This window comes from Pristiophorus japonicus, chromosome 4 (genome assembly GCF_044704955.1).
Source record: "Pristiophorus japonicus isolate sPriJap1 chromosome 4, sPriJap1.hap1, whole genome shotgun sequence".
NCBI lineage: Eukaryota > Metazoa > Chordata > Chondrichthyes > Pristiophoridae > Pristiophorus > Pristiophorus japonicus.
The window spans coordinates 157844917-157866470 of NC_091980.1; the positions used below are offsets into that span (position 1 = coordinate 157844917).

At 47.5% G+C, this 21554-nt stretch overlaps 1 protein-coding gene across 1 annotated transcript in view; it reads left to right on the forward strand.

Moving 5' to 3' along the window:
- Positions 1 to 21554, forward strand: part of tmem62 (transmembrane protein 62) — a 51782-nt gene that overhangs the window by 9715 nt on the left and 20513 nt on the right. Inside the window, exons 3-8 of the mRNA XM_070878718.1 lie at positions 1190 to 1327; positions 3742 to 3787; positions 5956 to 6097; positions 7772 to 7896; positions 13843 to 13965; positions 16538 to 16693. Of these exons, the coding sequence (XP_070734819.1) occupies positions 1190 to 1327; positions 3742 to 3787; positions 5956 to 6097; positions 7772 to 7896; positions 13843 to 13965; positions 16538 to 16693 (730 nt within the window). The remainder of the gene's footprint in view (positions 1 to 1189; positions 1328 to 3741; positions 3788 to 5955; positions 6098 to 7771; positions 7897 to 13842; positions 13966 to 16537; positions 16694 to 21554) is intronic.

The window sequence follows — 21554 nt, forward strand, 5'->3', positions numbered from 1 at the left end:
GGGGTATGATTAAGAAGTTTGCAGATGATACTAAAATCAACACTGTGGTTGATAATGAAGAAGAAAGCTGCGGACTGCAGGAAGATTTCACTGAACTGGTCAGATGGGCAGAATAGTGGCAAATCGAATTTAGTCCGGAGAAGTGTGAGGTAATGCATTTGGGGAGGTCTAACAAGGCAAGGGAATACACATTAAATGGTAGGATACTAAGAAGTGTAGAGGAACAAAGGGACCTTGGAGTGCATGTCCACAGATCGCTGAAGATAGCAGGCCAGGTAAAGTTGTTAAGAAGGCAGACGGAATACTTGCCTTTATTAGCCAAGGCATAGAATACAAGAGCAGGGAGGTTATGCTTGAACTGTATACAACACTAGTTAGGCCACAGCTGGAGTACTGCGTGCAGTTCTGGTCATCACATTACAGGAAAGATGTGATTGCACTGGAAAGGGCGTAGAGGAGATTTACGAGGATGTTGCCTGGACTGGAAAATTTTAGCTATGAGGAAAGATTGGATGGACTGGGTTTGTTTTCTTTGGAACAGAGGAGGCTGAGAGGAGACCTGACAGGTCTGTCAAATTATGAGGGGCCTGGATAGAGTGGATAGGAAGGACCTATTTCCCTTAGCAGAGGGGTCAACAACTAGGGGGCATAGATTTAAAGTAATTGGGGGGGGGGGGGGGGGAGGTTTAGAGGGGATTTGAGGGGAAATTTCTTCACCCAAAGTGTGGTGGGGGTCTGGAACTCACTGCCTGAAAGGGTGGTAGAGGCAGAAACCCGCACCACATTTTAAAAAGTTCTGGGATGAGCACTTGAAGTGCTGTAACCTACAGGGCTATGGACCAAGAGCTAGAAAGTGGGATTAGGCTGGGTAGTTCTTTGTCGGCCGGCACAGACACAATGGACCGAAATGGCCTCCTTCCGTGCTGTAAATTTCTATGGTTCTATTGTTGGAGCTTAACAGGTCACCCCTTTGAGTCAGAGAATGTTGTATGACTCAGCCTGACCAAACAAAAGGACAGGGAAAAGTGAACAGGGTCAAAGAACACCGTCGAAACCCAACTCCCGCCAGTGGTGCTTGGTGCGAGAGATGGGTAGCTTCGGGTCCTGGGTGTGATGGAGAGAGCAGGGTCCTTTCCTGACCTGCTCTGAGGGCCTTGATTTCACATTTAGATTGTGTTGTCTCTCGCAGGAGATCTGACAGACGCCAAGACAAAGAACAAGATAGGATCTGTTCAACACGAGATTGAATGGCAAACCTACCAGACTATCCTGAAGCAATCCAGAGTTTTGGAAAAGACAAAGTGGATCGATATCAAAGGAAATCATGGTACGACAGTCACCGTAGTTTATTTCTGGCATTTACCTCTGTGGTTGTAACAAGAACATAAGAAATAGGAGCAGGAGTAGGCCTACGGTCCCTCGAGCCTGCTCCGCCATTCAGTAAGATCATGGCTGATCTTCGACCTCAACTCCACTTTCCCGCCCGATCTTCATATCCCTTTATACCCCTAGATTCCAAAAATTATATTTATCTCAGCCGTGACTATATTCAGAGATTCAGCATCCACATCCCTCTGGGGCAGAAAATTCCAAAGATTCACAACCCTCTGAGTGAAGAAATTCCCCTTCAGTGCTAAATGTATACCCCTTATCCAGAGACTCTGCCCCCTGGTTCTAGACTCTCCAGCCAGGGGGAAACAACCTCTCGGCATCTACCCTGTCAATCCCCTTCAGAATTTTATGTTTCAATGCGATCACCTCTCATTCTTCTAAATCCAGAGAATGTCGGCCCATTCTACACAATCTCTCATCATAAGACAGCCCCCTCATCCCAGGAATCAATCTAGTGAACCTCTGGTACCGCCTCCAAGGCAAATATATCCTTCCTTAGATAAGGAGACCAAAATGCAGCAACACTGTTATTAACTCCACTATGATAGTACTTGAAAAGAAAGAAAGACTTTATGAAGCTCTCTCAACCTCCGGACGTCCCAAAGCATTTTACAACAATGAAGTACTTTAAAAATGTAGTCACTGCAGTGTCCAGAACCGGGGGGGGTCACAGTCTCAGAATAAGGTGTCGGTCACTGTTGTAATGTGGGAACCGCGGCAGCCAATTTGCACACACCAAAGTCCCACAAACAGCAACGTGATCAAAACCAGATAATCTGTTTTTTAGCAATGTTTTGTTGAGGGATAAATATTGGCCAGAACACCAGAAAAACTCCTCTGCTCTTCCTCAAATAGCACCATGGGATCTTTCACGTCCACCTTAGAGGGTAGATGGGGTCTCGGTTTAACTTGGAGCTCCCTCAGCACTGCACTGGAGTCATAGCCTGGATTTTGTGCTCCAGACTTGGGAGTGGGACTTAAACCCACGACCTTCGGACTCAGAGGTGAGAGTGCTACCCACTGAGCCACAGCATGGGATTGGCGGGATCCCCCCCACCAGGGAAACAGGGGCACCCGGTTATGTCGGATCTCTGCTGTTCTTGCGAGTTTTCTGTAAATGGTGGAACTTCGGTCCGCCCCATGGAGATGGGCGATGAGCTGGAACCACTGGGCAGGGACTGCCCTGAGCCAGAGTTACTGGTCCAAGGGCTCACTGGAGAACCTGGCGTTGTAGCGAGTGAAGAAGACTACTGGTCTCAAGACCGCATGTAGACACCAGGCCTGGAAGCGGCCTGGTTTCCCAGCCCACCCCCGGCCCAAAGAATTAAAGAAAATCCTGGATTGGGCTCACTCTTTTTCTCGCTCCTTTATGAGGGGCCTGGATAGAGTGGATAGGAAGGACCTATTTCCTTTAGCAGAGGGGTCAACAACCAGGGGCATAGATTTAAAGTAATTGGTTTAGAGGTTTAGAGGATATGAGAGGGTGGTGGGGGTCTGGAACTCGCTGCCTGAAAGGGTGTTAGAGGCAGAAATCCTCACCACATTTAAAAAGTACTTGGATGTGCACTTGAAGTGTCGTAACCTACAGGACTATGGACCGAGTGCTGGAAGGTGGGATTAGGCTGGGTAGCTCTTGGTTGGTCAGTGCGGACACGATGGGCCAAAATAGCCTCCTACCATGCTGTAAATTGCTATAATTCTATGACTCCTCCCACAACCCAGTTTGGCTTTCAAAAGTTCATGGATGCAAAGTTATAGAGAGGGATACATTGGCCCATTAACTCGCCAGAATCCAGGCCATTTTGAAACCATCATGTTCTTCCAGGAACGGATGTTGTAATTCAAACAAAGAAGGCAGCGTTCACTGGAAATGGAGCAGCATCAGTAGCTATTCAGCGTGTGGTCATGAATCTGAGCATTGGTGTTTGGGATCATCTCGATTTTAAAATTCTCATCCTTGTTTTCAAATCCCTCCCTGGCCTCGCCCCTCCCTATCTCTGGATCCTCCACTAGCCCCACAACCCCCCGAGATCTCTGCGCTCCTCCTAATTCTGGCCTCTTGTACATCCCCCACTCCCTTTTGGTCCACCATTGGCAGCTGTGTTGTCTGGTCCCTAACCTCTAGAATTCCCTCCCTAAACCTCTCCACCCCTCTCCTTTAAAATGTACCTCTTCTGTCGTAATGTCTCCTTATTAGGCTCGGAATCAAATTTTGTCTGATTGTGCTCCTTGGAAGTACCTTGGGAAATTTTACTATATTAAACTATGTAGTGTACTGCTGCATAATGCTGGTACATAAGTGCAACTTGTTGTCATTCACACTGTGATGCAGTCTTCCTCTTATTGCAGATACTTTCAACATTCTATCACTTGAGAGCGTCAATAACTACTACAGGTATTGTGCTTAAAGTCTGTCTAAAATTGGGTTCTCGAATGCCCCGTGCAATGTGGCACTGAGCTGTACAGTTATTTCCTGGGCCACGTTGAATGATCTAAGCCTTGAAGAATGCAGCCAGCACAATTGTTTTGCATCACTTAGAGTGAAACTCGCCCGAGGTGGTTTCTCTCTTGGCTCTCCCTGTGCCACTCAAGCAGATTAGGAACAAAGAGGACTTTAAGCTTGACTTTCCCTTGCTGTGTGGAATGCCTTGGCTCCCAATAGCAGCTTTTCAGGACGATATGAATAGAGTGCACCAAAGCTTGGCATGCCACTGCAGACAGGAGGGGGGCCAGGGTGGAGTGGGGAGAGGAGTGCTTGACAATGGATTCTAATACCACTGGAAATTCTCACTTTACTGGTTTCTCTGACAGTTCCTGTGAATACATCTTTTAGGTTTGTGTGTATATATATATCTATGTCAGGACTATGGGTAAAGAGCAGAGGAGTGGGACGAATTGGATCACTCTTTCAAAGAGCCAGCACAAGCACGATGGGCAGAATGGCCTCCTTCTGTGCTGTAAGATTCTACGAACATGCTAAGTGGATAGAAGTTACCTAGTTGCATACTATTTACAGCACAGAAACAGGCCATTCAGCCCAACAGGTCCATGCCGGCATTTATGCTCCACACGAACCTCCTCCCACCCTTCTTGACCAAACCCCATGAGCATATCCTTCTACTTCTTACTCCCTCATGTGATAATCCAGCTTTTCCTTCAATGCATCCATGCGAGTCACTCCCTTTGGTAGCACGTTCCACATTCTAACTACTCTCTGGGTAAACAAGTTTCTCCTGAATTCCTTATTGGATTTATTCGTGACTAGCTTATATTGATGGCCCTTAGTTCTGGTCTCCACAAGTGGAAACATTTTCTTGGTGTTTACCCTATCAAACCCTTTCATAATAAAGTCCTCGATCAGGTCACCCCTCAGTCTTTTTTGTAGAGAAAAGCGCCCCAGCCTGTTTGATCTTTCCTGATGGGTACAACCTCTCCGTTCTGCTATCATTCTAGTACTTGTGTTTGTACCTTCTCCAGTGCATGTATGTCCTTTGGAGACCAGAAATGTTCACAATGCTCCAAGTGCGGTCTAACCAAGGTTCTATACAAGTTTAACATAACTCCTCTTCTTTTCAGTTCTATCCCTCTAGAAATGAACCCCCGTGCTTTTTTTTAATGGCCTTTTTGACCTGCTTTGCTACTTTTAGTGATTTGTGCATCAGTACCCCCAGATCCCTCTGCTCCTCTACCCTATTTAGACACTTATTTTCCAAGGTGTATGTGGCCTCCTTATTCCTCCTACCAAAGTGTACCACCTCACACTTGTCTGTATTGAAGATCATTTGCCAATTACATGCCCATTCTGCGAGTTTATTAATGTCTTCCTGTATTTTGTCAGTCTTCCTCTTTATTAACTGCTCCCCCCAATTTGGTGTCGTCCGCAAATTTTGAAATTGTGCTTCCGATTCCCAGTCCAGTCGTTTATGTAACTGGTGAACAACAGTGGTCCCAGCACCGATCCTTGTGGAACAACACTTCCCACTTTTTGCCAGTCTGAGTAACGACCTTTAACCCCTACTTTGTTTTCTGTTTTGTAGCCAGCTTGCTATCCATTCTGCTACTTGTCCCCTGATTCCACATACTCTGACCTCAGTCATGAGTCCACTATGCAGTAGCTTATTGGAGGCTTTTTGGAAATCTAAATATAATGCATCTACTGCATTACCCTTGTCTACCCTTTCTGTTACTTGTTCAAAGAATTCAGTAAGGTTGTTCAAGCAGGATCTTCCCTTTTGAAATCCGTGCTGACTTTTTATTTCATTTTCAGTTTCCAGATGGTTTTCTACCACATCTTTGAGTAAGGATTCCATTATCTTTCCTACCACACTGACATTAAGCTAATTGATTAATGGTTCCCTGGACTTGTTCTGTCTCCCTTTTTAAATGTAGGAATCACATTAAACACATTCAGCAAAATATTTAACTTGTGACTCATGATAACGCAAGATTTTTAATGGAAGCTAAAGAAGACAAGTTGCCAGTAACTAGGCAAGATTGACATTTTAAAACCGTTAATTCACATCGTCACAAACTTGTGACTTTTAACCTGTGCTCATTTTACAGGAAATACTCTGCCCATCGACAGGAAGGTTCCTTCCATTATGTACATCGGACTATTTTCGGAAATTACTCCTTCATCTGTGCTGATGCCACCCCAAGTCCTGGCCCCAAAAGACCATTCAATTTCTTTGGTTTCTTGAACCAGGTAAGGAACATGTGCCTGTGTATTAGAGAATGAAAGCTTACTTAAATGTTTTTAAATTTCATTCTCTTATGTGGGTGTTGCTGGCAAGGCCAGCATTTATTGCCCAGTGCTAGTTGCCCTCAAGTGTTTGGCTAGGCCACGTCGGAAGACAGTTAAGGGTCAACCACGTTGGTGTGGGACTGGAATTCATATAGTTCAGACGGCAGGCTTCCGTCCCCAGAGGACATTACTGAACCAGTTGGGTTTTTATAACCATCCAACAGCTTCGTGGTCAGTTTTACTGATGCCAGCTTTTTATTCCCAGATATTTAAAACTGAATTCAGTTTGAACTCTGGTTCTCCAGATTCTCAGTCCAGCAACAGAACCACTACACTACCGCACCCATAAATTGGACCAGTAGGTAGCACATTCGCCTCCAAGTCAGAAGGTCATGGGTTCAAGCCCTGCTCCAGGGGTATTGTCAGAGACCCCCTGGCTTTTTCAGGTCGACCTAAAAATTCTGCGTAACTATTTTGAAGAGCGGAGGCGTTCTCTCCAGTGTCCTGCCCAATATTTTTCCCCTCAACCAATATCACCAGCTGATCATCATCGTATTGATGTTTGTGTGAGCCAGTTCGTGGTAACTCAGTTCAAAAACCCGTAGTATGTTTGTCCTCTTAATCTTTACATCCATTCCATCTGTTCTGGTCATCCTGTCCAGGGGCTTGCCCAGCCTGACCTGGCTTGTCCCGCTGAGATATTTACTCCCATGTGTCTATACAACCTGCTGTGTATTTCCTGCAGTTTGTATTTTGTACTGCCATAATCTACTAACGATAAGCGTAGCGATCACGGTGTGAGGAAAGGAAAAACAGAAAACGTGTGTTAAATAAACAAAGAAAACTTTTACATAGCGTCTTTCACCACCACCGGACATCTCAAAGCACTTTACAGCCAATGAAGTACTTTTGAATGCAGTCACTGTCATAATGTAGGGAAAGGTGACAGCCAATTTGTGCACAGCAAGCTCCCACAAACCGCAATGCGACAATGACCAGATAATCTGTTCTGGTGATGTTGGTCGAGCGATAAACAAGAAGGTTTGTGGGTTCAAGTCCCCCTCAAGAGACTCGAGCATATAATCCAGGCTGACACTCCACTGCAGTACTGAGGGAGTGCTGCGCTGTCTGAGCTGCCGTCTTTCAGATGCGACGTCTGCCCTCCTGGCCGGGCGTAAAAGATCCCAGGGCACTATTCAAAGAAGAGCAGGGGATTTATTTGGTCCGAGCCAACATTTCTCCCTCGAGCACTAAAAACAGATTATCTGGTCATGTATCTCATTATCTGCTTGTGGGAGCTTGCTGTGCGCAGATCGGCTGCCGCGTTTCCCACATTACAACAGTGACTGCACTTCAAAGGCAAAAATGGGGCATAAAGCCCTTTGGGACCTCTGAGATCGTATAAAACAATTGCAGGTTCTTTCATTTGTTAGTGTATAGGTGCCAACAGTGTAGATCATGCCACTGCAGAGATAACTGCAGCTCGTGTGGCCTATCCTCTCGCTACGGGTACAGCAGCATACATTATAGGGATACTGTCTGCTTTACATGAGGTGGGGTAAGAAGTCTGCTGAAGAATGGAGCTGGGGAGGGCAGCAAACTATAGCGTCAGTAAAATTGTCCCGTACTTTGCAGAATAAGATGGATGAATTGTCAAAGCTAGCATCTGAAACAGTCTCCAGTAATCAAACCATTTGGTTTGGACATTACACCACCTCCACTATCATCTCCGCCTCTCCGGGCATACAGCAAGTCATGAGGTAAGGGCTTTTGCTTTTTGTTTAAAGTATATGTGCTGATACTGCAACGTAGGAACAGGAGGAGGTCATTCGGCCCCTTGAGCCCGTCCCACCATTCAATTAGATCATTGCTGATCTGTATCTTAACTCTGTCTAATCACCTTGAAAGAAAGAAAGACTGGCATTTATATAGCGCCTTTCACAACTACCAGACGTCTCAAAGCGCTTTATAGCCAATGAAGTACTTTTTGGAGTGTAATCACTATTGTAATGTGGGAACCTTGGTACCATAACCCTAAACACTCTTACCTAACAAAAATCTTATCAATCTCCATTCTTCTCTATTTTTTTCCTGGGATGGCGGGACTGACCTATCAAGAAAGACTGAATCAACTGGGCTTGTATTCACTGGAGTTCAGAAGAATGAGAGGGGACCTTATAGAAACGTTTAAAATTCTGATGGGTTTAGACAGGTTAGATGCAGGAAGAATGTTCCCAATGTTGGGGAAGTCCAGAACCAGGGGTCACAGTCTAAGGATAAGGGGTAAGCCATTTAGGACCGAGAGGAGGAGAAACTTCTTCACCCAGAGAGTGGTGAACCTGTGGAATTCTCTACCACAGAAAGTTGTTGAGGCCAATTCACTAAATATATTCAAAAAGGAGTTAGATGTAGTCCTTACTACTAGGGGGATCAAGGGGTATGGCGAGAAAGCAGGAATGGGGTACTGAAGTTGCATGTTCAGCCATGAACTCATTGAATGGCGGTGCAGGCTAGAAGGGCCGAATGGCCTACTCCTGCACCTATTTTCTATGTTTCTATGTTTCCATTTTGAAATTTTCAATTGTGAACCAGCTTTTTGCGGGAGAGTTCCAGATTTCCACGACCCTTTGTGTGAAGAATTGCTTCCTGACATCACCCTAAAGGGCCCAGCTTTAATTTTAAGGTTATGCTCCCTGGTTGTGAACTCCCCACTAGAGGAAATAGTTCCTCTCTATCTGGACACCGCACTTTAGGAAGGATGTGAAGGCCTTGGCAAGGGTACAGAAAAGATTTACGAGAATGATTCCAGGGATGAGGGACTTCAGTTATGTGGATAAACTGGAGAAGCTGGGGCTGTTCTCCTTGGAGCAGAGAAGGTTGAGAGGAGATTTGTTCAAAATCATGATGGATCTGGACAGAGTAGACAGAGAGAAACTGTTCCCATTGACGGAAGGGTCACGGACCAGAGGACACAGATTTAAGGTAATTAGCAAAAGAACAAAGGCGACATGAGGAAAAAATTTTATTATGCAGTGAGTGGTTAGGATCTGGAATGTACTGCCTGAAAGAATGGTGGAGGCAGACTCAATCACTGCTTTCAAAAGGGAGTTGGATAATTACCTGAAAGAAAAAAAATTGCAGGGCTACAGGGAAAGGGCGGGGGAGTGGGAGTAACAGAGGTGCTCTTGCAGAGAGCCGGCACGGGCTCGACAGGCCGAATGGCCTTCTTCCGTGCTGTAACCATTCTATGCCTATCAAATCCTTTTATCATGAACACCTCAATTAGACCACCCCTTAATCTTCTATATTCAAGGGAACAGAAGCCTCGTCTGTACATCCTATCCATATATTTTCAGTTAACTTGCAAATCCTGGAAACTGTAAATAAAAACAGACGGCACTGGAAACACAACAGGTCTGCCACCATCTTTGGAGAGAAAAGGTGGGTTAGCAATTCTACTCGGGGACAGGACCCTGACAAAAGGTCCCCACTTGTAACGCCAAAGTTCTGCCTCCTCTTTCCAAAATGCTGACGTACCTACTGTGCTGGTTGAGTGATTTCTGTATTTGTTCAAATGTAAGTCACTGCAACACAGGAGGGCATCCAACAGCAGGCAGGCAAATGCTCAATGGACTGGCACAGTTGACTCTGACATGTTATTTCTTTTTACTTACAACCCTCCACCCCCGCCCCCACCACTAAAAATAGTGGGTTGTTCAACTTCCTGGGGGGGGACTCCGTTTTTGATGCACCCTTTTGTGGCTTTGTGTTTTAACACCACGTTGGTCTGTGAATTTAAATGCTTGCTGGAGCTCCAATTGAGAGAGGTAAGTGAATTCTTGTCCTTTCTCCATTGGGCTACCTCATGGAAACAACATCCCAGTTTTTTGGGAGGGAAGAGGAAGGAACAGTGGGCAAGAAAAGGGTTTGAGGTTGTTGGCATGGAGGGAGGGGAAGGGACTGGAAGGGTTGCGGCTCCTGAGGGACTGCCGCAGCACGGGTGAGCACCTTCAGGACCGGAGTAAAGGGGAGAATAACTGGCAAAATGAGCAAATAGAATCAGACCGCCCAAAAGGAGGTCATTTGGACCATCGTACCTGTGCCGGCTCTTTGCAAGAGCGATCCAATTCGTCCCAATCCCCTGGAGTAAAGTTCATGTTGGGTCAGGTGGCTGTGAATTTAAATGCTTCCTGGAGCTCAAGCCTAGCCAAACACCTTGTGGGTGTTTAATTGTAAGTCGTACATGTTATTTTGACCCAGAGAAACTGATGGAGAAGGCCACAATAGGCATGAACACACTGGAGACGATTCCAGGAGAGGAGGACAATTCCTCAGGACGCACTCGGCAAGTCCCACAGAATTGAATCTTTCACCGGGGAAAACCATGGGGAGGGGACATGGTACCCGGTTTAAAACGCTGCAAGACACAGATAATCTAGATGTTAGCAGTTATGTTTAACTTGGACTTGAAAGGATATACTTGCCTTTATTAGCAGAGGCATAGAATACAAGAGCAGGGAGATTATGCTTGAACTGTATGAAACACTAGTTAGGCCACAGCTGGAGTACTGCGTGCAGTTCTGGTCACCACATTACAGGAAAGATGTGATTGCACTGGAGAGGGTACAGAGGAGATTTACGAGAATGTTGCCTGGACTGGAGATTTTTAGGTATAAGGAAAGATTAGATAGGCTGGGTTTGTTTTCTTTGGAACAGAGGAGGCTGAGGGGAGACCTGATTGAGGTCTGTAAAATTATGAGGGGCCTGGATAGAGTGGATAGGAAGGACCAATTTCCCTTAGCAGAGGGGTCAACAACCAGGGGGCATAGATTTAAAGTAATTGGTCGGAGGTTTTGAGGGGAAATTTCTTCACCCAGAGGGTGGTGGGGGTCTGGAACTTGCTGCCTGAAAGGGTGGTAGAGGCAGAAACCCTCACCACATTTAAAAAGTACTTGGATGTGCACTTGAAGTGCTGTAACCTACAGGGCTACGGACCTAGAGCTGGAAAGTGGGATTAGGCTGGATAGCTCTTTGTCGGCCGGTGCGGATATGTTGGGCCGAAATGGCCTCCCTCCATGCTGTAAATTTCTATGATTCTGTGCTGATAGTGTGAGTAGGGCGGGAGGAGGCTCATGTGGGTCGTAAACACCAGCACAGAGCAGTTGGGCCGAATGGCCTGTTTTGGTGCTGTGTGGACTAATCGTAGAACTGCAGCAGACAAATGTAATGCCACTAAGTGCAAACATCTCTGATCAAACAGCCAGTGGAACGCTTCTCATTCCTGCATTGCTTAGGGCCCTGCTGATGTATTTGTGGAATGCAAATGGTCAGGGTTGAACAATGGAGGTTGTCATTTTAAGTCGATACTGTATTTGAATACCTGAGGGAATCATTAGTACTTTCCCTCATTCCACAATTAAGGTACTTATGTCATCATAAACCATGAGAGCGAAACTTGAGCCATCGACAGACACGTCTGCACCTCAAAGGCATGCACGCAGCCAGCCATTTTTAAATAGTTCTGTAAATTCCAAGCGCCTCTAAGCAGTTGGAACAAGGACCTTCTGCTAATACTGGTTGTTTAATTCCAAACTTTGCTTCAGTCGACAAACTTGGGTCGGGGAGATTCCAGTGGTTGAATTTTTTGTACTCAAAAGTGAGTGGTGCTCGCATCAGGGAACAGAATATTTAGACGCGGTGGATGCCTGGCATGGAGTTTCCTCCGCATTTATACAATCCTAGAAATGTTCAGCACCAAACGAGGCAATTCTGCCCATCGTGTCCGCGCCGGCCGACAAAGAGCTATCCAACTTAATCCCACTTTCCAGCTCTTGGTCCGTAGCCCTGTAGGTTGCGGCACTTCAGCTGCACATCCAAGTACTTTTTAAATGTAGTGAGGGTTTCTTTCTCTACCACCCTTTCAGGCAGTGAGTTCCAGACACCCACCACCCTCTGGGTGAAGAAATTTCCCCACATATCTCCTCTGAACCTCCCCCCTCCCTCCCCACCAATTACTTTAAATCTATGCCCCCTGGTTGTTGACCCCTCTGCTAAGGGCAATAGATCCTTCCTATCCACTCTATCTAAGCTCCTCATAATTTTATACACCTCAATAAGGTCTCCCCAACCTCCTCTATTCCAAAGAAAACAAACCCAGCCTATCCAATTTTTCCTCATAGCTAAAATTCTAAAATTCACGCCCTGGGACACTGTAATCTGGGACCGAACAAGTTTCGTGGCTTAAACGATTGCAGAAATTTTGGGGCAAAATGAGTTACCCGCATAACTACAACATGCCGAAGTGTCCTTGATCTTTGTCGCCCATCCTCCCTCTGAACGAATCTCTGCCCACACAACTGACCATGCCCACAAAACTTTACATTTTAAGACTCAAAGAGGAGGTACACCGGTGTGGGTTCAGTGTTTCCTGGGGTCCCGATTGTTTACACTGATTTGCACCCACTTTACGTTCGGCGGCATTCTGATGAGCTTGGGAGGATACTTGGACGTATCTTGACATTGGCAAAATGGTCGCCATTGGCCGCAGTTCTGGATCCAAGTCCTGGAACCATCTCCGCGACCTGCCGACCTGCCCTGAGCGGAATTGTTAACCCATCTTTTCTCTAAAGATGGTAACAGACCTATTGTGTTTCCAATTTCTAGGATTTGCAAGTTAACTGAAAATGTATGGACAGGTTGCACAGACTAGGCTTGTAGTCCCTGTACTATGGAAGAATGAGGGGTGATCTAATTGAGGTGTTCAAGATGATAAAAGGAGCTGGTAGGGTAGATAGAGCAAAACTGTTTCCCCTGGTAGGGGAGTCTAGAACCAGGGCGCCTAAATTTAAAATTAGAGCCAAGCTGTTCAGGGGTGATGTCAGGAAGCATTTCTTCACACAAAGGGTCATGAGAATCTGGAACTCTTTCTCTTTCCCTCCCCCCCCCCCCCCCACCAAATGTTGTTGAGGCTGGGGGTCCATTGAAAATGTCAAAACTGAGATATGACAGATTTTTGTTGGGCAAAAGTATTAAGAGCTTTGGAACAAAGGCAGGTCATAGAAACATAGAAAATAGGTGCAGGAGTAGGCCATTCTGCCCTTCGAGCCTGCACCGCCATTCAATAAGATCATGGCTGATCATTCCCTCAGTACCCCTTTCCTGCTTTCTCTCCATACCCTTTGATCCCTTTAGACGTAAGGGCCATATCTAACTCCCTCTTGAATATATCTAACGAACTGGCATCAACAACTCTCTGTGGCAGAGAATTACACAGGTTAACAACTCAGTGAAAAAGTTTCTCCTCATCTCGGTTCTAAATGGCTTATCCCTTATCCTTAGACTGTGAGCCCTGGTTCTGGACTTCCCCAACATCAGGAACATTCTTCCTGCATCTAACCTGTCCAGTCCCGTCAGAATTTTACATGTTTCTATGAGATCCCCTCTCATCCTTCTAAACTCCAGTGAACACAGTCCCAGTCGATCCAGGCTCTCCTCATAGGTTGATGGAGTTACGATACAGATCAGCAATGATCTAATTGAATGGTGGAGCAGGCTCAAGGGGCTGAATGGCGGCCTCCTGTACCCATGTTCCGATTTAAATTTTTTAAAATTCAGACAATTTAAGAGGGGTGAGAGGAGGGGCAAATGAGAAACCAGCTGTCTCTGCAGCATGAGCTTTGCACATGAACCTTTTCTGTACTTTGCAGCTCTGCTGTGGCGTACCTGTGTGGCCACCTGCACACACTGGGCGGCTTGATGCCTGTTCTACACAGCAGGCATGCACGAGGCATGCTGGAACTGGAGCTGGCCGATTGGATGGCGAACCGCAAGTTAGTATCTTTCAAATAACACATGCAATAGTGCATGAGGAAAACTTCGGAACAGTTTTTTTTTCGTTCATGGGATGTGGGCAAGGCTGGCATTTATTGCCCATCCCTAATTGCCCTTGAGAAGGTGGTGGTGAGCCGTCGCCTTGAATCACTGCAGTCCGTGTGGTGAAGGTGCTCCCACAGTGCTGTTAGGGAGGGAGTGCCAGGATTTTGACCCAGTGACGATGAAGAAACGGCCGATATGTTTCCAAGTCAGGATGGTATGTGATTTGGAGGGGAACGTGGAGGTGGTGGTGTTCCCATGCGCCTGCTGTCCTTGTCCTTCTAGTTGGTAGAGGTCACGGGTCTGGGAGCTTGTGCTCACTATGAAGCTTGTGACACTGCATAATTCGTTGCTGAAGATTTTATGTTGGTAGTGTGACAGTTAAGACGCTCTGTGTAGTGTTCTAGGTGTGTGTATTGAACTGTATTGGGGAAACTAGATGGACCTTGGTCTTTTTTTCATCGAGCAATTGCTACACACCTACCTGTAGTGGAAGGATTAATCATGGGTCTAAGACCAGGATTCCCCCGGTGCGGCATTTCATTCCTGTTTCCCCGTGGAGGAAGCCTGATCGAGCCCAGGTGGTTCTGCACAAATACAAATGACCCTGGGGCATTCTTCCTCTTACAACAAGGGTCTTGCGCACGGTGAGGGGGGTGTTTACAAGTGCAACATTTTCCAGGTCTCTCTGCTGACATCACAGCTGGATATAAATCAATCACAGACTGATCCAGCACAGAAGGAGGCCTTTCGGCCCATCGTGCATTTGCCGGCTCTTTGAAAGAGCGATTCAGTTAGTCCCACTCCCCTGCCCTTTCCTCATAGCCCAGCAAATGTTTCCACTTCAAGTAATTATCCAATTCCCATTTGAAAGTCACTGTTGAATCTGCTTCCACCACCCTTTCAGGCTGTGCGTTCCAGATCAAAACAACTCGCTGCGTAAAAATATTCCCCCCCCTCCCCCCCCGGGGTTTTGCTGCCAGTTGTCTTAAATCTGTGTGTCCTCTGGTTACCGACTCTCCTGCCAGTGGAAATATTTCCTCCCTATTTACTTCTCTGCTCTAAGGAGAACAAGCCCAGCTTCTCCAGTCTCTCCACACAATTGAAGTCCCTCATCCCTGGTACCATTCTCATGAATCTCTTCTGCACCCTCTCCAAAGCCCGTCCTAAGGTGTGGTGCCCAGAATTGGACACAGTACTCCAGCTGCGAACTAACCAATGTTTAGCATATAAAGCAATAAAGGTTTAGCGTAACTTCCTGGCTTTTGTACACTTAGCCTCTATTTATTAGGACAGGGATCCCATATGCCTCTTTAACAGCATCAACAACGTGTCCTGCCATCTTCAGAGCCTTGATTGTCTTCAGTTTCTATCTTGGGCCAGTCGCGTGGCAGGGTGTTTACACTGTCCGTCTCGGGCAGGTAACAAGCCATTTTCTGACACGTGTCTAGGCTGGCGCCTTGGACATTTTGAACGCCATCGGGCGTACAGCAGAGGGTCTGCTCCCGGCGATGGTGAGTCAGGAGGATGGGAACAATTATTGATATTAATGTAAATTGAGAAGGACACTCTAATGGGAGTTCATGAGTTCCAAATTTCCAAGGCCTTTGGAAAGCCTGAGTTTGAGTAGAAGATGGTGCATTGAGTTGATTCCCACTCGGTGAGGATGCAGCGAGGAGAAAGTGCTCACATTTTGGAGCTTGGGAGGAACAAAGTTCAGGGGATGCAAGAAAGTTTGCAACACAGAGAGGTTAATCAATGTAGCACTCTCTCTCTTATCTGCTCATTTCTTCCCACCCACCCAAAGGGCTTAACTCCTCACTGAGGTACAGTTCCATTGGCACTGCACACCCTTCGATACCTCGTCCAATTGGCCATCCTTCATGTACGAGCCTGGACTGGAGTGGGTGTGGGTTATTCAACTGTGGAAGCATCACAACCGAGCTGATCCCGTCCTCCCCTGACCCCAGAAGTGGGCAACCTGTCTGCTTTTTTTTTTCACTTCCCAAGCCCCGAGCCAAAGAGGACACCTTAGGGTTTTGTTGACTTTAAAAGCTGGAAGAGGTATTGGGTCAGCCAGGTCTTGGTGTTGGAGAAACCATTCGAGGTATCGCAATCCCTATGGTGCAACAGATAGGAATGTTACCAGGAGTGAGCAGGGCCACAGCGATGGACTGCGGAGGAGAGGTGTCTGAAGATCTTTTATTTGTCAGCAACATTGAAGGCAGCAGACAGGTTGAGGAGGATACAAAGGGACACGATGACGCGAGTTGAATCCGTCCAATTCTTTTTCCAATCCATGTCCCAGGCATTACAGCCAGTTGTGACCAGCTAATTCACTGTGGCTCAGGAATCAAACCTGTGTCTTCCTGGCCTCCAATCAGCCGGGTCATCAGGAGAGCTTAGTCACTGCTTTTGACGGGATGGTAAAGTCTTCTGGTCACGTGTGAAGTGGCTCAGTTTTGTATGAGGGCTGGTTTAGGCTGGATGCTGCTGTCATGTCCCTAAAGGTTGGTTTTCTCTCGGCAGGTACCGTCTAGTGGCGTTTGACCACGATCTCTTCAGCTTTGTGGATCTGAAGTTTGACACATGGCCAGTAATTCTCATCACCAATCCAAAGTCCGCTCTATACAGTACGCCTGGACACGAGCCCCTGGGCAGAATCAAGCACTCTACACACATCAGGTAAGAACACAAGAATTAGGAGCAGGAGTCGGCAATTTGGCCCCTCGAGCCTGCTCCGCCATTCAAGGAGAACATGGCTGATCTGAGCTGGTGTCTCTTCTGTTCTCAGTTACATTCCTTTTGGCTGCCGTCTTTTCCCGAACAAGTCTACAGTCAAAGGATTTTTAGTTTACATAGTGTGATAGAAACAAGAACTATGCATGGTCATTGTTACCATGCCCTGATTCCAAGCATGCATTCAACACTCATATCCTGTGGGAAATTATAATGTGCCAACCCTTGTAATCCTGAAACAAGATTTTGTCCTTTCTGTCCCATCCTGAACCACATGTAGCTGGGCGTGGCATGGACCTGTTGGGTCAGGTTTATCGAATCCCATTACACAAACTTGCCATTGCAGGGACTTGAGCTCTAAACCTTTGGGATGCGGGTCCATAATCACTACACTCCTGTACCTTCAGGAGCACTCATCAGTTTGTTCTGTCATCACTCATACTCTGATCTCATCACCCGTCTCCGCCCTTGCCTTAGCTCATCTTCTGCTGAAGCCCTCATCCATGCCTTTGTTACCTCTAGACTTGATTATTCCAACGCACTCCTGGCTGGCCTCCCACATTCTACCCTACGTAAACTGGAGGTGATCCAAAACTCGGCTGCCCTTGTCCTAACTTGCACCAAATCCTGCTCACCCATCACCCCCTGTGCTCGATGACCTACATTGGCTCCTGGTTAAGCAATGGCCTCGATTTCAAAATTCTCATCCTTGTTTTCAAATCCCTCCATTGCCTCGCCCCTCCCTATCTCTAATCTCCTCCAGCACCATCCCTGCCCCCCACCCCAACCCCCCCCCCCCCCCGAGATATCTACCCTCCTCTAATTCTGCCCTCTTGAGCATCCCTGATTATAATCACTCAACCATCGGTGGGCTGTGCCTTGTGTTGGCGAGGCCAGAACTCCCTGCCTAAACCTCTCCGCCTCTCTCCCCCTCTTTTTCCTCCTTCAAGACGCTCCTTAAAACCTACCTCTTTGACCAAGCCTGCGCTAATTTCTACTTATGTGGCTTGGTGCCAAATTTTTCAAACTCTCTAATACTCCTGCGAAGCGTCTTGGGACGTTTCACTACATTAAAGGCGCTATATAAATACAAGTTGTTATTGAGCTGAAACCACTCGCTTCTGTCTAATCGAAAGCGGTGTGTTTTAGTTGCTATGTGTAGATGGAAGTTGCCTGTAAAGCATATGGTCAGGACTCGGATAGGAGCACGCACACCTTTGTAGCAGAAGCTCGAACCAATGCCATACCTTGAACACATCATCTAGGCCGACACTCCAGTGCAGAATTCGGGCAGCAATTTGATGGCCTTTACTGTTTTGGATGCAGACTATTTAATGGTAATGATGTCACCGATGGGATAATGCCGAATATCTTGTTTCCATGGCAGTTGCAAATGCTACATTTTCAATTGGTGGAAAAGCACATGCATTGTGTTTGAAAATAAAAAAAAGACTTGCATTTATATAGACCTTGCAACCTGCCAAAGTGCCTTCCAGCCAATGAAGTAATTTAGAGCACAGTGAGGTCCCAGCAGTGGCCAGTTAGCCTGTTTTTGGTGGTGGTGATTTGAAGGAGAAATGATGGTCTAGACACCGGGAGAACTCCCTGCTCTTAGAACAGTGTCAGGGGACCTTTAACATCCACCGAATCACCTGGACAGACGGGGCCTTGGGTTCAGCCTCACCTCCGACAGTACAGCACTCCCTCAGTACTGAACTGATCCTGTGCTACTAAGATAGAAGAAAGAACAAAAGGGAAGGTCTTTATCAGGGTGGAAGGCAGGAGAGATTAAATGCCAAAAGTTGTGATGGTGCAAGGCAATAGACGGTGGTAATAGGACAAGTAAAGAATGGCAGCAACAGAATCATTACCAGCACCCGCTGTCTGGATAAAATGGGAGCAGTGGTTGAACTCAATGTTGAGTCTGGAAGGTTGTAAGGTACCTAATCCTGCTCTCCCTGCCCACCATTGGCAGCCATGCCTTCAGCACTCGGCCCCACGCTCTGAAATTCACTCCCTAAAACCCCTCTGCCACTCCTCCCTTAAGACTACTCCTGAAAACCAAGCTATTGCTCACCCCTCTTAATATCTGTTCCTTTGGCTCTGTGAAGCATTTTGAGATGTATTTTTCTAAGCCAAAGGCACTGTATAAATACAAGCTGCTGTTCTGGAGTGAGGTTGGAGTATTCTCAATTTAGCTGGCAGCCCCTTTTGACAGAATATAATGGATATTTGAGACTGACTACAAGTCAGTAAGCTAAAATAAGGGCTTCAGTTGACATCCTAAACCACAACGCCAAAATTTGAATACTTTATAATGTGCAAGCACTCTAATAACTACTCCACGAGGTAAGGTATAGTACTGAACTGTAGTGACCATAGTCCGTTTATTGCAACTCCTAGAGTGAGGACACCAAGAGGTGAGCTCCCTTTTATACTGGGTTACCTGCAGTGTGCAGGTGACCCTGAGGTCTCCAGCAGTAGCACCCTCTGGTGGTACAGGTATAGTGTATACAGTGTGAAGGTACATTAACATACATACATAACACATCTGAACCCTGAAGTGAAATTACTGCCTCAAAAGTGTGTCAGCTGTGGCTCAGTGAGTAGCACTCTGACCTGTGAGTCAGAAGATTGTGGGTTCAAGTCCCACTCCAGAGACTTGAGCACAAAAATCTAGGCTGGCAATTCCATGTAGTACTGAGGGAACGCTGCACTGTCAGAGGTGCCGTCTTTCAGATGAGACATTAAACTGAGGTTGAAACAGACGCTAAACGTCTGCTCTCTCAGGTGGACGTAAAAGATCCCATGGCACTATTTCGAAGAAGAGCAGGGCAGTTATCCCCGGTGTCCCGGCTAATCAATCGGAGTGGGAAGGCAGGTCTCCGCGCAGAGGGACGGTTGGGCCCCCAATCAACCTCTCAAAAAAAAACAGTTTATCTGGTCATTATCACATTGCTGTTTCTGGGAGCTTGCTGTGCGCAAATTGGCTGTCGTGTTTCCCACATTACAGCAGTGACTACACTTCAAAAGTACTACATTGGCTGTAAAGTGCTTTGGGATGTCCAGTGGTCGTGAAAGGCGCTATATAAATGCAAGTCTTTTAAAATCGTGGCAGGGTTGGCACTTTGTAATAAAGCCTATCCTGTGAGCTCTCCCGAGTGGGCTGATTCTGTTTCTGGGGCCTTTGTTTGTTTGGGGAACATTGATGTTGATGTGGAAGTTACATTACTCAAGGTTCATATCAGCATATAACACAGGATGGGACATCTCCAGCTGGGGCATTAACCCTGTCCCATCCCAATAGGCAATTGTAACTGGGAAATTCCTCTCTGACCTCTGGAGACCATCAAACCATCCCCAGGAGATCATGGTGACTGGTGTTCCGGCCCCCACCGTTAACCACAGTTGCCGATCGATGCTGGTTGGACATATTCTGGGAGATTTCATCGCCGCCCTTCCCCCCCCCCCCCCCCCCCCCGCCGCCATTGAGCGTCGGACCCATCCCTCCGTGTGGAGTCCCGCCTTCCCATGCCGATTGGAAAACTAACAATCTTCAGTTTGCGATTGGATGATCCTCGCCTGTCGATCAAGCACCTTCCCACCCAACACTGCCATTGTCAATATTTATATAAATAAAGGGCCGGATTTTCGGCTTTGCTGATATTGGGGCGGTAATTGTGGCGGGGCGGTAAAGTTAGCGCCCGGGAACAGTTTGCGCCTCAGTCAGTAACATTGGGCAGCTGGGCCCTGCGTGTGGGGCGGGGCACCGAGGGAGGCTTTGTATATATCTCTCTTGGGGCACTGGGCTGAGAAACTCCCGAGCTAAAGAGCCGGGCCGGGAGCAATCCGAGAGACGCCTGGGGGAGTCGGGGAGGCGGTGGGGTTGGGGGGGGGGGGGCGGGAACCTGAAAAAACCCACAAACATTCCCAAAACATGCCCATGCCGCCACAACACAAATCCGGGGGGAGTCAAACCTCGCGCCGTGTCCGACCAGGGGCATTGCACATCGGCACAGCCCCTCCCGGCAGTGTTGCTCTGCGCTGCCGCAAAAAACCCCGCCGGGCGTGGGAGGCTGACCGCCCGGCCAGCAGACCGCACCATCGCCATTGCCACCACTCTGGGGCAAAAAACGGTGCGCAAAGGACCAGAAAATCTGCCCCAAAGGGCTGGATTTTCAGCTTTTAGGATTTCGGGGGTTAATGATGGTGGGGCGGTCCTGATCCCGCCTGGAAAACGTTTGTGCCTCCGTCAGGAAAATTGGTCAGCTGGGCCCTGAGTGTGGGGCGGGGCGCTAAGGGAGGTGTTACCTCTCTCAGGGCGCTCGGCCAGCTGAGCAAGGGAAAATCCCGAGCTAAACCCAGCCGGCCTGGGAGTGCCGAGAGGCCTGGGGAGAATTTGTTTTATAAAACTGGAAGAAAATCTGCCAAAAACATTCCCAATACATAGTCCACACTACCACAATATAAATCGCAAAAAAAAAAAGAAACAACCACACTTGCCTGAGGTGGACATTACTGGCCTCACTGCGGCCGCTATATCTCGAACCACTTTCCCAGGCGGCCCCAGCAGGGGGCGCTGCGGGGCGTACAGATCGGGCTGGTGTCGCAACCAGGGGCGTTGCACACCGGCTCGCCTCTCCCGGGCGGTAATGCTCCGCGCCCCGCCGACACCGGCCCCCGAAAACCCCGGCGGGGGGGGGCGCTGGAAGCTGGCCGCCGGCCCGGAACAGCTCACCGCCGCCTTTCTGGGGCAAAAACAGGAGCGGGAAATCCAGCCCTTGAGAATCAGAGAATGAGAAAAATG